General features: G+C 42.6%; 1 protein-coding gene across 1 annotated transcript in view; it reads left to right on the forward strand.

The window, feature by feature from the left end:
* The window catches only part of LOC137888908 (uncharacterized), a 47,417-nt gene that overhangs the window by 18,147 nt on the left and 14,306 nt on the right, over nucleotides 1–14,964 (forward strand). The window contains exons 2-6 of the mRNA XM_068732419.1: nucleotides 5,117–5,264; nucleotides 5,410–5,568; nucleotides 7,580–7,772; nucleotides 11,219–11,353; nucleotides 11,729–11,809. Of these exons, the coding sequence (XP_068588520.1) occupies nucleotides 5,117–5,264; nucleotides 5,410–5,568; nucleotides 7,580–7,772; nucleotides 11,219–11,353; nucleotides 11,729–11,809 (716 nt within the window). The remainder of the gene's footprint in view (nucleotides 1–5,116; nucleotides 5,265–5,409; nucleotides 5,569–7,579; nucleotides 7,773–11,218; nucleotides 11,354–11,728; nucleotides 11,810–14,964) is intronic.

Raw genomic sequence — 14,964 nt, forward strand, 5'->3', positions numbered from 1 at the left:
AGGAGCTGAAGTTGAAGGTAATGCGTTAATTAAACTGCCTGTTAGCACTGCAACTCACCATTATTGTCATTGTATATTAATCTGCTGGTTCTTTGTTTGTTCTATTAAAACAAAGAAAAGTAAAACCCAGTCATCTCCTGTTTGTCATCTAATGAATCCTCTTATTGTGTCTGCTTGACTTCCTGTTCCCAAAATCCGTAAAGGAATAAAGAACAAAGACATCTGTGCATGCTTGCGTACCTGCAGACGGAGAAGCATGTCCAAACAAGTAGCTGTGGAGGCTCGATGACATAACCCCATAACATACAAGCAGCAAATTAACCTTAAGTCACAGGCCAATCATTGAAAGATGTCAAAGAGGGCAGGAGGTGAAACACACTGACATAACGCCCTTCATGCAGCAGAAGAACTACATTTGACATCTTGTTCCTTAAATTTGTCTCTTTTCATTGCAATCTATAAAACCTAAGTGCGTCTGTTGATGCCTTCCAAACAAATAAGTTTGCTTGGCGCCTTTTAAGACAGCGATCATTTAATAATCAGACGCTTGGTTCTGACATGTGGAGAGATCATGGTGAATGATGGACATTATGTAGCTTCATAGTGCGATGCTGAATGCATGTGAGCCATATGTGTCTCATAAACACAAAACAACTTTCAAAAAGATCACAGACGAGTTGCATATGATCGTCCTGCCAGAGAGAGTTTCCCAGGTTATTAACTCTGCATCGAGTTTAAATGTACATTACTGGATCGTTATCAATGAGGAACAAGTTGTTGACTCTTTATGTAAACCTGACTTTCATTCATTGTCAACACCCAGAGCTGAGCTCTTGAACTCTCCAATAAATCAAAGTACTTCTGGAGAGTAATTGTTGTAGTAGCTATTGAAGTAGATTAAACACACAATTACTGGAGCCTTTTAACTTCTTGCCTGCACGACTCTCTAGAGACTTTTGTATTATTTTGTACGGCAATGGTGGATCATCATGAAGGCCTCCATTTGTTAAACAGACTATCACTTTCACTCATCAGAAGGCAACTGGGGAGATTTATGGAAAGGATCAAAACATGGCATGATAACCAAGAAAGAACAAGCTGCTTTACTAGACCGGGGACGTTTCACAAAGATCACACACAGCTGTGGTCTGTGTTTGTGATTTTCATGACTCTTTCCCCGATGCGCTGTGTTTTGTTAGCCCATGGTTGGTGATCTTCTTTTTTTTCTCTGCTTAGAAATGGATACCCGCGCAACATATGGCAATACTATTCTTATTGTTATCACAGGCTTTTACACGGCCCTGCTTGTTAAGTGATAGCTTGGGCTACGGAGAATGTTACTGTTTTTATTATACAACCAGTGTCATGCGTGCAACTTTGGAGTTACTGCTAATTAAATAATTTCATTGTGCTAAAACGCTAAAGTAAGATTTTGAACAACAGTAAACCTTAGCTTCAGCATGTTAGCTTTGTCATTTTAAAACTTTAGTGGTGGAACAAAATATCTATACGGGAATATATTTCATCACTTCATACACTGCCGCCAAATTTCAATATTTTTACTAAAACATGCAAGCGCTGTTCACGGCTGTGCTGCAAAAGCTGAAAAGCCACTAGTTCACACTAGATAAGCTAGTGTCTTTAGCACAGAACCTCATGGGTCGAGGAGAGTCACACTCTAGGTCCCATAAACAACACTTTACTACTGTTTGTATTTTCACATTAGCACTCATATCTGTAAGCTGATCCAATACACTGTTAGAGTTACAGTGAGCATACCTTCAGACTACAAAGTGTGTCTGACTCTGGGTAAATAGGACAAATAGCTAAATTGCCCAAAGACTGAGCTAGCCCTAAAAGTCCTCACTGTTCATACATTTCTTTTGATGCAGGACTCCAACATCTGTTTCACTTTTGCCAGAAACAAAACAGGCATGACTGGCAGCCCCCCCCCCTCCACATTGTAATGGCTTGATCCTTTTGATTATAGTGTTGGAAGAAGAGCACATGAGTATGTTTCTAAGTGTTCCTTGAGGGCACAGCGTTGGCACATGAAATGTTCTCTCATGAACACCCTAGTGAGGCTTAATGGAGACCATCAGAGCGTGTGTGAGAACCTCCTGGGACTATACATTACTGCTCATTGAGATACCTGAACTGCATCGGCCCCTTGCACTCCTCACTAGGACAGTGGAGGTTGTGGATTGTGTGATTGATGTTAATGTCGGTGGTACGGTCCATTGCACTTTGTAAATTGTTGGCCGCTGGTGTAATTGTGTGCAGAATGGACATCTGAAGCCTATATAAACATACGTTTCTGATGATTGATCTATTGGGACGACATATCAATGTACTATCAGTATACTGTATGAATAGCATAGTTTATTATACTAACTATATATTTCCTGGCTGTGGTTTTAAGGCTGTAGTACAATTGTATATGAAATATTATGATCCTATTTGACTTTTAGGAGTAAAACGGTAACTTTTGCATTACCTGATTGCTTCAGCATCCAGGTGTGCGGCTATCACTGAAGTAATAACATCTGATCATACCTACCTTCATACTTTATATGTGAGCGTCATTTACCCGTGAGTTTGAGGGACAGAGCAGACATGACGTGCCCGCTGTTATCTTAGAGAACCTCTTTCTTTCATGTAACATGACCCTAAAATAGAAAAACAAGATGGATTAGCCATTAGAGTGAAAAGGGCTAATGACATCATAACAGGTGATCCCATTTTACTGCTCGATACAGCTGTGAGAAATCACCGTCCCTCTAATTAACGATGTCTCATTAAAATCAAAAAATGTCTCATGTAGACTTTCAGGAACTATAATAACTTTGTATTAGGCAGTGAAGATTGACACAGTAGAGGCTGGGACATCCTGAAGTTTAGTCTTTAGTTTGAATAAAGTTTCCATCTTTAGTTTGATGGAGCGGATGTTCTGTTGTGTTCCTTGTGCCCTTGGATGAATGAAACATGTCTGTCATTTACTGGCTATTGTGCCTCTGAGCCCTTATCTAAAACCTAAGAACTGCAGTCTTGTTTACCTGATTAGCAGACTATCTGACCTCACATTCCTCACGGCTGTTAACTGAAGGTCAACAGTGTGAAGTGTGGCTCTCGTCCATATATCTTTGAAGGATTCCTGGCTGGTATGTTAGAATTTTTAGTGCGAGACCGTATTCGTACCCTGAGCGGCGCTCCTCGGGGCAGCAGAGTGTGACCACGCAGCTCTTTGTAGACCGGTGATTTGTCTGGCAGCGCTGTCAGGATGAGTGTAAATAGCTAATGGCTCTGACAGACATGGATTCACTTTTTGAAAGTGCTTGGGGAACATTTTGGTTTGACCTGCTTCAGCAGCTCTATATATCTTGTATATCCATTGGAAAAAGTCCTGAGGCAGCTTCAGACATGTTCATAGAGGTTAAATCCCAGAGATTCATGTTTTTGAACGGTGGTTGTTTAATCCTTTTAATCCCTCATGTTTCTAAAATGCACCTTCTCCATTGGCCTAATTAGTCTCAGCACGGCCTCTCGCATGGTGACGTTGACATTTAAGTTGGGAATGATCTCAGTCAGTTCTCAGGACAAAGTGTGAGTACACAATCCCAGCCTTTGAGTGGTGAATCACTTCCTCCATATATGATAAAGAGCTGCATTGATAATCCTCAGGAGGATTTGTTAAAGAGCAGAGTTAATCAGCAAAGACCCAGCTGTGGACAGGACATGAATGGCACTTCACCTGCTCCCACGGAGTAAGAACAAACGACTCTCCTTTAACCAACTTCTAATGACGCGACAAAAGCCCGTGGGTGAGCAGTACAACCAGGTTTAGGAATGTGGGGCACCAAAGGTTAAAGAAGAGAGAAAATCTTTAAATAGGATGGAATTTGTAGCAGCCCTCTGCAGCTTTTGAAGGCAATGGCCCCATAAGTGGTTTTCCGCTTTTCAGGAATGCCATCAGCGGTCTGTTCGCAGCATGTTAAGGTTTTTCCTAAGTGCCGGCAGAAGAGCGATTTGGTTTGGCTGCTGCAGATGGTTGCCGTCTGGGTTCCCTAATCTTGAAAAGGTGCAGAACAAACACGGTGTGGCCAAAAGTATGTGGACTGACCAGCTCATTTCACCCATTACTGATTGTTGAACATGTCTTTTCAAAACCACGGGCTTTGATCTGCGGATGGGACAGCGCCCGTTCTTCTGGAAAGGCTTTCTACAAGATTTTGGAACTTAGCTGCAGGGATTTCCTTCCATTCATATCAAACGCAACCTGATGTCACGCTGCGATATCCAATCAAGTAACCGACAATCATACCAGAAGATGTCCTCGGGATGAAGAACCTTGTTTACCATGTAGCATCGTAGCATTCTGCTGTTTACCCACAAACTGTGAAGGTGGAAGAGAAACCGATCGCCGCCGTGATGACCTTTCTAAAGTCACACAAATTGATGCTATTTTTGTGACACTAATCGCCGCAGCGTCTGATTTGGTGTGAATGCAGCCTTCGTGAGGCCGGGCCAGCGCTGATGTCGGGTGATGAGGTCTGGCTGGATGGGGTTGAGGCCAAGGCTCTGTGCAGGCAGAGCTCTTCTTGGCTTTGTGTACAGAGGCACTGTCATGTTGGAACAGGAAAGGGTCTCTCCCTATCTGCTGCCACAGTGCTGGAAGCACGCTGAAATAGCATTGGATGCTGTAGTATTCAAATTTCCCCTCATTAGTGCATATCCTAGGGCTTGGCAATAAATCGAAAAGTTAAAGAAAGTCGTCATTATGGCTGTGATGAGGCCATTGTATCAATAATTAAATAGATAAAAGATTACTCGACTCCCTCTCTGTCTGTAATGTGAATCACTATGTGGTCTCACTAGATTTTTGCAGGTTCTTTTCATATGAAAACTAAAGCAAATGCTTGAAATACGTTATCACACACGCGATCACACACAGGAACAAAGGTACAGTTTTGTGGACATAAATCACACTAAAGAGACATTTTGTTGTGTACATTCATTAAAAACTGGGGCCGGGTTGACATGCAAGCACAAAATACACTGTGCTGTAATAACGTAGCACAAATAGCTTAATCTGTGCTTTCTCCTGAACACACTACAGATGAGGTGAACATTCTGCAGGAGCTTTCCCTCCAGCTGTCGAACAGCAGCAACGCCTCCATGACGGTAGATGACAGCAGGTGTCCAGTCCTTCAGGTGGGACAGTACTCCACCTTGGTTCTCCCTCTGCAACATCTCCTCACTGACGGGTACGGTGGCGCCTCCATCTGCATATGGGAACTCTTAATTAATTGTGCCAAAAAAAGAAGTGTCCTCCAATAAGTCATTTATGCATTTCCATTGTGTGCTATCTGTTGACTTATGGCTGTGGTGTGTGTCTATGTTTGTGTTTAGGTTTGCAGATGAGTTCAGTGTACTGGTGCAGCTGAGGAGCCCTCAGAGAGACGAATACAGTGTCTTCACCATGATCAGCCCCGACAGCCACATTATGCTGCAGCTGCGAATCAGTGCTTACGCCATCATCTTCATAGGAACACAGCAGCGACACTACGAGTGAGCACACCTCTTGATTCTTTTCTTTTTTTTTACGTTTCCTTTCCAGAGGCAAATTAATGCAAATCTAGTGCAAGCTATGCATGTGTTGAGTGTTGTAACAGCTTCGGCAGATTTTAGAAACTTTTATTCATGAATAATTGGCTAAAAATGCTCAAAAAAGGACTTTATTGCATTACCCATTATTAAAAAAAGGTGATTAGTAATGTCAAAAGGTGATTACTACATCCATCTCAGGTAAATGAGGACCACTTATGCCCATTCTCGCCTCTTGGCTGAAGTGTACTCAAACGTGTCTGTAAGACGGAGGAAAGCTCTCAGCAAGTGTGTTTGTTTGCAGCATGCGTGACTAGACTCCTCTTGGCAGACTTCTTGTCTTCATGAACCACAGAGCTCAAAGCAATTCATCAAGGCAAGACAGCAGACAGAACTGGTCTAAAAGATAGACACACATAGATGCTACTATCCACTATACTGCTACTACTACTGCTGCTGCTGCTACTACTTATCCTGTAGTGTCGGCATATGTTTGATTTTGTAGGTGACTACCCACAAGCTTCAGTTTGGTCTAAAGTCCAGCTTCACCTCTTGAGGACAGTAATGGGTCTTTTTAAAAATATTTTTTTGAAGATACGTTTTTGGGCCGCTTTAGTAGATAGTACAGCCGAAGGTAGACAGGAAAGGAGCAGAGAGAGGGGACGACATGAAGAAAAGAGACCATGGGTCGGATTCAAAACCGGGCCGCTGCTAAGGGCGTTTTTAGACTGTGTATGTTTTGTCTGTGTAAGTGCTGATGTTCTGGCCCTGTCTCTGTAAACAAACAAATACTATTCCAGCCAGGACAGGGGAAAAGGCCGGGAATGTATAAAGACGAAGGCAGGGCCCTGCGGCCAAGTGTCAATGAGAATAGCTGCTCCACCTTAAAGGTCAGTCCACCTTAAGTGTGCCTGGACCAAGGTTTTTTGGCCCCATGGCATCACATGAGTCGGAAGTTGTAATTCCTCTTTTCCCCAAGTTGTAATTTTCCGTCGTGTAAAATTAGCTTCCTGGCTCCTCCTGGGGTCTTGAGTTGAACAGGATATTTGAGCGGGGTGTACAGTTACAAGAGGTATTTCAATGAAATCATTTTTGTTTGAGTGGACCACAAAAATGTGGGCTGGCTTAGCGTTAGCCGCGATACAGAGCTCCAAAGACCTGCTGGCTCCACGCTAAACCTCCCTCACCTGATGTTTGCGTGTTGAGATTATCTATCAACACTCTTTCTCCAGAATTGTAGGCTCCGCCTTTAAAGCTCCACTGATTGATATTTTGTGCATTAAAGGGGAACTCCTGCGATTTTACACATCAAGTAGATATACTACTGCATATGTGGAAAAAGGTTTCATAAAGCCTTTTGTGGCTCCAGAAGGAGCTGCACAAAGTCTGATGAATCCAGTGAGACATCTTCTTTCTAACTCTGAGATTATAAAGTAGTGAGTTTACCAGACCTCTGTAGCCTGCTCCTCATTTCTATTAGGCTGGAGGCTTGAGGCTACATTATCCAGTACGAGCATAACACCTCACCTCTATCAGACTCAACTGTCGGCAGTCGAGTTGCATTGTTGGTAATGTAGGCACAATATTTTGGCAATGAAGTAGAACGTGAGGAATGAAAATAAAGATTCAATGAGGACTGTTTTTTTTTATTTTGCAGCCATGATAAAGAATGATAGATCAAAAGTGTTTGCATACATAGATTTATTTCCAACACAATATCAAATGCTGCACACCAGCAGCCCAGGATGTGGCACTAAAAATGTAAACGGTCTCCTGACACACAGCCCAAACCTGACTGTTGAGTAAAGGAAGGTTTTCATATGACAAATAAAACCAGCTTTAACTTTTACTGACATCTGTATTCTAACAGTCAGAAGGCCCGAGCCTGATTTGAACTTATCTCCGAGATAAATTCATGCAGTTATGTCATCTCAAGACGTGTGATTACATAATGGCCTACATGTCTCCCTGTCAGGTTCCCAGTCAGCAGTCTGTCTGATGGAAAGTGGCACCATGTGGCCGTCAGTGTGTCTGCCAAGCGGCTGGCGCTGTATGTGGACTGCTCTCTGCTGGAGAGTGTGGACTGGGTCTACCAGGGCATGGGGATCAGCACCGATGGTCTGCTCATGATCGGAGGCCTCGTCGAGGGCTTTGAGACTCCATTTGAGGTAAGGGGCTTCTATCCTCCAGTGCAACTTTTGCTTCTTTTATTTTCCCAGTGATCATAAAGAAGACATTAAGACACACCAAAGCGACCCGCCTATAATAATCAACCCCACACCCTATAATCTATTCAGTTAGTCCGCCCTGTTTCTTTCTAAACATTTACAAGATGCCCAAAAGCTGCATTCATGAAGTCTTATCCTACCAGCCTCAGGTCAGACTCTCAGCTGACGTGACAGTGAACGTCAGGGGCCTGAACGGTCCTTGACAGTTTTCAAAATCTCTCTTAGAATTTTGGAACGTCGCACTGCATTGCATGTGTGTGTAATAACACATATTACATGACCAGATGGTTGTGCAATAGCCAGATGATATTTAAAACAACTGTTGCCTGGTAATAAACCACATGTGCATTGTCCAGTTCATTTGAATTGAGTCCGAAAAGACAGGCTCATCCGAGAACACACAAGTAGATATTTCAGCACCGTGGCCCTTTCCCACCCCATTCCCTTTTCATCACAGACAGTAAGACGCGTAGCCCATAATGCTTAGAAACCATGTGTTTGTTTTTTTAAGGTGTGCGTAGAGATCCCTCCAACCTGCTCTCACCACAACCACAATTACTTCCCAAGCAGCAGTGTTAACATCAAATTACAGAGGGAACACTGATGAGTGTTTGGACTGAGGATGAGTTCAGCATCCTAAACCCCCCTCCCTGTTCTCCAGTCCACATAGAAGGCAATTCACTTTACTTTATCGTGAACCAAACACACTAGGAGAACATATCAAATCCTGAACACACATTAAGGCTGTCCTCAAAGACAAAATATTGACAATTATTTTGTCGACAAATTAATTTGTTGATTTAATCGACAGATCTGTAAAAAGTCTCTCCACAAAGAATCATGCAAAAGAACCACTTTAAATCTTGTGTTTAAATCAGAGATGTGCTCATTAGTGTCTTGGAAATAATAAATAAAAGCATAAAAAAGGATTAAGTTAGTCAACTAAGACCAAAACAACCGATTAGTCGACTAATCAACCAAGATGGGGCAGCCATCAGTGCAAATTATGTAAACTTTACAATTTTGAAATGTATTTGAGCCCTTTGCAGGCACCTATCGGCTTTCATTCATTTCTGTTGGTAGACATGAAACGTACCTGAGTTGTGTAATCCGTCACAGTGATCACCGAATCTGCTTTATTTCTTGTCAGTTCCATTATTGTTGCTTGGTAATGCAGTTTACGTGCAGATTGATTTATAAAGCCTGAAATGCATTACTTTGTATGGTCATTGTGTTTTTATCTCAAGGGCAAAAACTGAAACTCTTCCACTAGAGGCTGAGTTTGAAGGCCCATAATGCACCTGGCTTTGCATTGTGGACCCACTGTCCCGGTTACAAGCAGCCTGAGGACCAGAGCGGGCAGTGGGGCTGTATCACAATGGGGGTGGGGGCGGTGGGGCGTTGCAGGGGCGGCATCTGGATTAGTTCTTAACACCAGATAAAATGGATTCTCCATTGCCTCGTGTCCCCTGGAGACAGATTTTTACGGAGCTCCAAGGACGGAACATTTCCTCACTCGGAGGTGGCGACAGTCTCGTCTCTGGACAATCTGTTGTGTTTGGCAACTCTAAACCATACAATGCTGTACTGTGCTTTTATCTGTAACTCTCACTGTCATCCACTCCGCTGCAGCACGACAGGGACGCATTCTGCCTCATTTTAATGGATTCATCTAAAGAACAAGTTAGGATTTGAATATGGTCGCCATAGTTTAACACAGGGTTTGGGCATCTGTGTTTGGTTTTATAGTTTGTTCCATAAGTCATGATCAATCGCCACGAAAATTGGTAGAAATAGTTTTCCTATATGACAATATGCAGCAGATGTCTGTGTTTAGCCGACATGTGCGTAGTTTGATCCCTCTCTATTTTTAGGGTGTTTCTGGCAGAGGTGCCCGAGGTTTTGTGCAGAAAACATGAAACATTAATCTTTCTTTACACAGCAATGCATTTCTGTATTGAATAAAAAACAACCCTTCTCAGATGGAGTTCCTTGAAAAATGTATGTCTCTTTCCAATTGTCTCTGGATGTGATTTGAGGATATAAGATCAAACAACTCGTTAAAATGAGTTAGAATTTTCCCTTAATTGGTCTTATATGTGCATATTACCTGTATTATATGCACCAGCTATCATTGGCCAAATGAGAACATTGCGTTTTAATATAACAGATCTGATTGATTTTAAATTAACGTGGTTTTCACAAAGAAATTCAAACACACACAAACACACAGACGCTCTCTCATCCGCTGTCACATTCTTCTAAACACAGCCGGTGGACCGAGGGGTTTTTAAATGCTTTGTTTGTCGTGTTTGGCCTGATGTCAGAGTTTCTGGTAAAGGAAAGGAGCCCTGTGAACTACAGTGGAACACACGACCATCAGTAACCTTGTGCATGTGTGTGTTCTGTATATATGTCCTTCTCTTGTATGTATATATTCTATGCATGCACAAATAGTTGCGCAGGGCTTATACAGAATATGTGCTGCGTGAATATGTTCACTGCAAGACTCAGGTTTGGCTCTAAAGAGTAAAGCTGTCAAAGTGTGTTTATGTTTGATAATTTAACGAGGGACTTAGAACTCTGTTTGGTCTGTAAAACATCTGACTACAAGTTCAAAATCCAAAAATCTATTCAGTTTACTATCATAGACAACTGTGAAAACTAGCAAAGATTCACAATTGAGACTGAAACCAGATAATTACAGCCATTATGTTTTCAGGTTTTCCGTCCCATTCTCATGAACACGATATCTGAGGAACGCAGGAATTTCTTCAAAATTGGCACAAATGTCCACCTGGGCTCAAGGATGAATCTAGATTCTGGTCGTCAAAGATCATTGTTACCTCTCAAAACATGTGTTTGGCCATAACTCAAGAATTCATAAGCTAATTATGACAATTTCAGACAAATGTTTCATTGGATACAATTATGAAGTGATGACATTTTGGAGAGGCGTGAATGTTAACTGCAAAAATGTTACAGTTCTTACCTAAAAATCATTGCTGTTGAGATGAAAAACAATCTGAAACTTGTGTAGAGAATCTTGATAGTGCCAACAAAGACTAATAACTTCACTCTTCAGCCAAATCTAGTCCAGTTGTAACATAAATATCATTTCTTATATAGATGATGAAACCAGCAAAATCTGGGATGTATTTAAGTTCATCAGTAATCTTTGTGATATAGAGCCAAATGTTAATGGTGTGCAAATGTCTGTATCTGTCGACTCTCAGGTCTCCCAGGTGTATTTACCTCCAATCTCCCGAATTTAACTGTACATCATTCATCAAGAGACATTTAAACATTTTCCTTTTCTACATGAAGTTGATTTGAGTCTTAAAAACTGTGCACTTGCATTGTATTTAATGTTTCCTTCTCTGCAGGGTGATCTCCGACAGCTGACCCTCCTGATGGGCGACCCGGACGCCGCCCAGCAACACTGCAGCCACCACCCGCCCCGCTGTGGTGAGACCGCCCCCAAGACTCCTCGCTCCCCACGCACCCACAACGCCCTGGAGGTGAGGAGAGATGAATGGAAAAGAGAGAGAAAGATCAGGAAAAATCATGTTGTTTTCACAGTCTTAGTGTTGTTCCTTTGACTAATGTAAACAGCACAGCTCTGACATGTCACCGAGTTGTTTAAGGTGAAGCCTGCTTAAGCCCACAGCCCAGACATTCAGACTCCTGCAGTTAATACTTCTACAGCAGAACCTGTTATATACTATGAAGCATGATAAATGATCATCAGAGGATTACAAATAAGAAGTGCACTGACTCCTGTGGTTTTGATCCAGTCTGGTGAATTTAACAACTCTTAGTGTTTGGTTGATCATCGGTTTAACTCTGAACTGTCTTTGTTTGTGGGTTTTTTTAAATTCTCTGTTTCCACATAGAACTTACTGCTGTCCTCAAATGACCTGGAGGACCTGCTGGGGGATCCCGAGGACGAGTCATTTTTGAGCTTTGGCAGAAGTGTAAGTAGGATATTTTGGAGCCTACAGAGCGCTTTAAAGCTGTGCTGAAGATTCCCTGATCATTAAGGTGTTAGACACAAACAAAAATGTCAGACAGTTGCCTGGTTTCCCAGAGTTACAGTTAGAGAGTATGGGCAGCTGACCAGTGGTCATGGGGATTAGATCCAGCTGTGGACAGGCAGTCGTAAATACCAACCACTGGTCTGGTTTCACTAGCTTAATCAGTTTCCGTCTGGAAAACCACCAGTCCAGTGTCTGTCATTAATTAGCACTGCAGGGCAGAGCCTCGAGCGCCAGAGGCACCGACCAGCCGTCCCTACTCTTGTCCTCTTGCTGACTGGAACTCTACGTGTGTGTGTGTGTGTGTGTGTGTGTGTGTGTGTGTGTGTGTGTGTGTGTGTGTGTGTGTGTGTGTGTGTGAGCTGTCTGTCTGCTGGTCTATCGGTCTGCTCACTAGTCTCTGTTGTGCAGCAAACATCCATTATCTGTGTGTAGATATAGAGGAGTGATGTCTCTCCACTAGCGTGTGATGTTATCAGAGCTTCTCCTTGCTCCGCTGACATAGCATGGCCAGCAGTGTGTGCCTTTAGTGCATGTTAGTGTTAGTGAATTGCAGCCTTTTATTCTGCTCTTACACTAATGCACTACTTCACTTGTGAATCTAATCAACGCTCACAGTGAAAGCAGCAGTAACCTGCTGACCACCAGCAGCAGTGATCGGCCTACAGACAGCACAGTGGGGCAGTCGGTCGATCCTGACAGCCCTGCAGCGTGTTCAAAGATCCCATTAAACGGGCACTTGAACTCCCACTGATGTGCGCCTGCAGTGCAACAGTGCATCTTCAGCGGTGACCTAATGTTGCAATAATGTGTCCAACTAAAATGTCCATGTAATGCTGGCTAGACACTGAAGTCCGATCTCGTCCTCTAACCGGTCGGCCTGACTAATTCTGGAAACAGGCCATCGGTCGGATTGGTTGTCGCTTGACGTTCAGTTTGAGGGGAGTCGGAGCGCTAAATGGTGACCACATCAGAGTGGTCTCTCTATGTTAATATCCCCCCCAAAAACATCTGACAACATTACAAACATCACGTTAAGGAGGTAATGATAACATTTCATTCAGTGTTTAAAACCGTTGTTGATGACGGTGAATATTTTCAAGTAATTAGTACATCTAATTCCACGATGAGCTGGTTTATGCATACAGCAATCTGTTGTGTTATGACTACACATGCTGTGGTTTAATCTCTCAGACCAAACTAAATAAAGAAATATATCACACTGGCACTTGCAGAATAAACCGTGTTTCTGGACACTTGTTTGAAATGGAAACAAAGGAAAGACTAGAAAAAAAGGAAAGGAAAATCAAGCTGGTTTGAATCCACATTTTCATGTCTATGCAAAGCGGCTGGAATAATCAGCGAGGATCTGGTTCTCTTTACAGTATACAGTAGTGTCCTGATGTAGCAGAGCTGCATACGGTGGCGTGCCAGCTCCACCAGGCTCACTTTCTCCATCAGGATGGCATTGGGATGCCTTTGCAATGATGTAGACTGCTGCTTTGAGTTGTAGAGACCGTTTGCAGTAACAAGCTGCACCACATCCGTCTTGATAGTTACTGAAATGTCTCTCAGCTGGCTGCATCTCTTTCTCATTATCTGTCTCTCTCGGTTCATCTGCTTTTGTTTTCCTGTGTTTCATCGTGTCTGACTCTGTCTCCACTGTGTCTTTGCGCGTCCATGCCACTGTGTCCCTGTGTCTTTCGTTCGTTCAAGTGTTCATTTTGTTATCTGAAACTATCACTAAATATTTTCGTCAGCGACCATTTTTTTTCCATGACTAAGATTAGACGAGGACTAGACACACTGTGACAATGTCAACATGCAATATTGTCGACAATATTTTCAAGGCATACACAAAACAAGCATTGGAAGAGAGTCACCGTGGCAAATGCTCCATTTTCTGACAATTTATCGACTAAACGACAAATTCATTGGTAAACAAACAAACAGTCAACAGGTCACAATAAGTGGTCATTGCACCTTATCATATAGAGAATAGTGAGAGAGGGAGTGATTTCGGACACAGCCCGTGTTTCCCTGCAGCCTGTTTCTCATTAACTCCACACAGACCAGACCTGTGGAGGTACAGTCGTCATGTCTCTGGCTCTGCTCACAATCTGCACATTTGAAAGAAAAGAAATAAAACGAGGCTCCCACATTAGCAAGATCTATTTCTGTTTCGCTAAGGTCTGCTGCTGTCGTTTGTGAAGCGTAACATTTCTGACTGCGGGGCCGTGTTGTTGGGCTTTCCTGACTTTGATGCATGTCCTGTCTGGGGGCCACAGGCTCCCCTGACAGGTGCTCTCTTTAGAGACATGGCACTCGCCCAGTTAATCTACAGCTCCTCCAGTGTGCACTGAGATGTTAAACACGCCTGCAGGTCAGGGACCTTAGCTAAACATGTAATTCCAAAGCCAGAGCTATGAGCCTCAGCGTATGTTGATGGCTTTGAACCCTCATCATCGACATTTCCTGTATTAGTCTGAATTTTGTTTGTTAATTCTAGTACTAATGTGTACCTTTTGTGTGCCTTTTTTTTTTATTAAGCAAGAATGTGTTGCCTACAGCTTCCCAAATGTAGAGATTGTCTGCTTTTCTTTGATTTATGTCATTGTAAATCGAATCACATCAGACTTTCTGTTAAAACATCATCATTTTATAGAATAAAGCTATAAAAGCCTGTGTCGGGCCAAACAACTCCCCTTTGGCTGTGATATAATCACAAAATATATGGCCTGTCGTGAGATATTGCTTTGATAAAAAGGTCGTCAAGTACGGCAATATAAAAGTTATAGACATTTCAATTTGAATTGTTTTATTAATAAATGATCATGTTTACAATAAAAGAAGCCCTCCTGGGCTGGCAGCCTGCACAAACCGAGGTGGTTGTTATTGAACTGCGGTTGCAATGGAACTTACACTAGCAGCCAACATGTTTCATCACAGGCCAGGGTTTTATTGGTTTAATTATTTGATTCTGTATATTCATTATTTGTTTGTTGCCACTAACTGTGCAACCACTTGAAACCTGTCCAGCGTCAGTGGGATGACTTTGATAACTGCCTGTACTAGGCCTGTCTTTACTCGACAGG

Source organism: Cebidichthys violaceus, unplaced genomic scaffold, assembly GCF_023349555.1.
Source record: "Cebidichthys violaceus isolate CVI_PGR_0920_01 unplaced genomic scaffold, fCebVio1.0.p SCAF_59, whole genome shotgun sequence".
Taxonomy (NCBI): Eukaryota; Metazoa; Chordata; class Actinopteri; order Perciformes; family Stichaeidae; genus Cebidichthys; species Cebidichthys violaceus.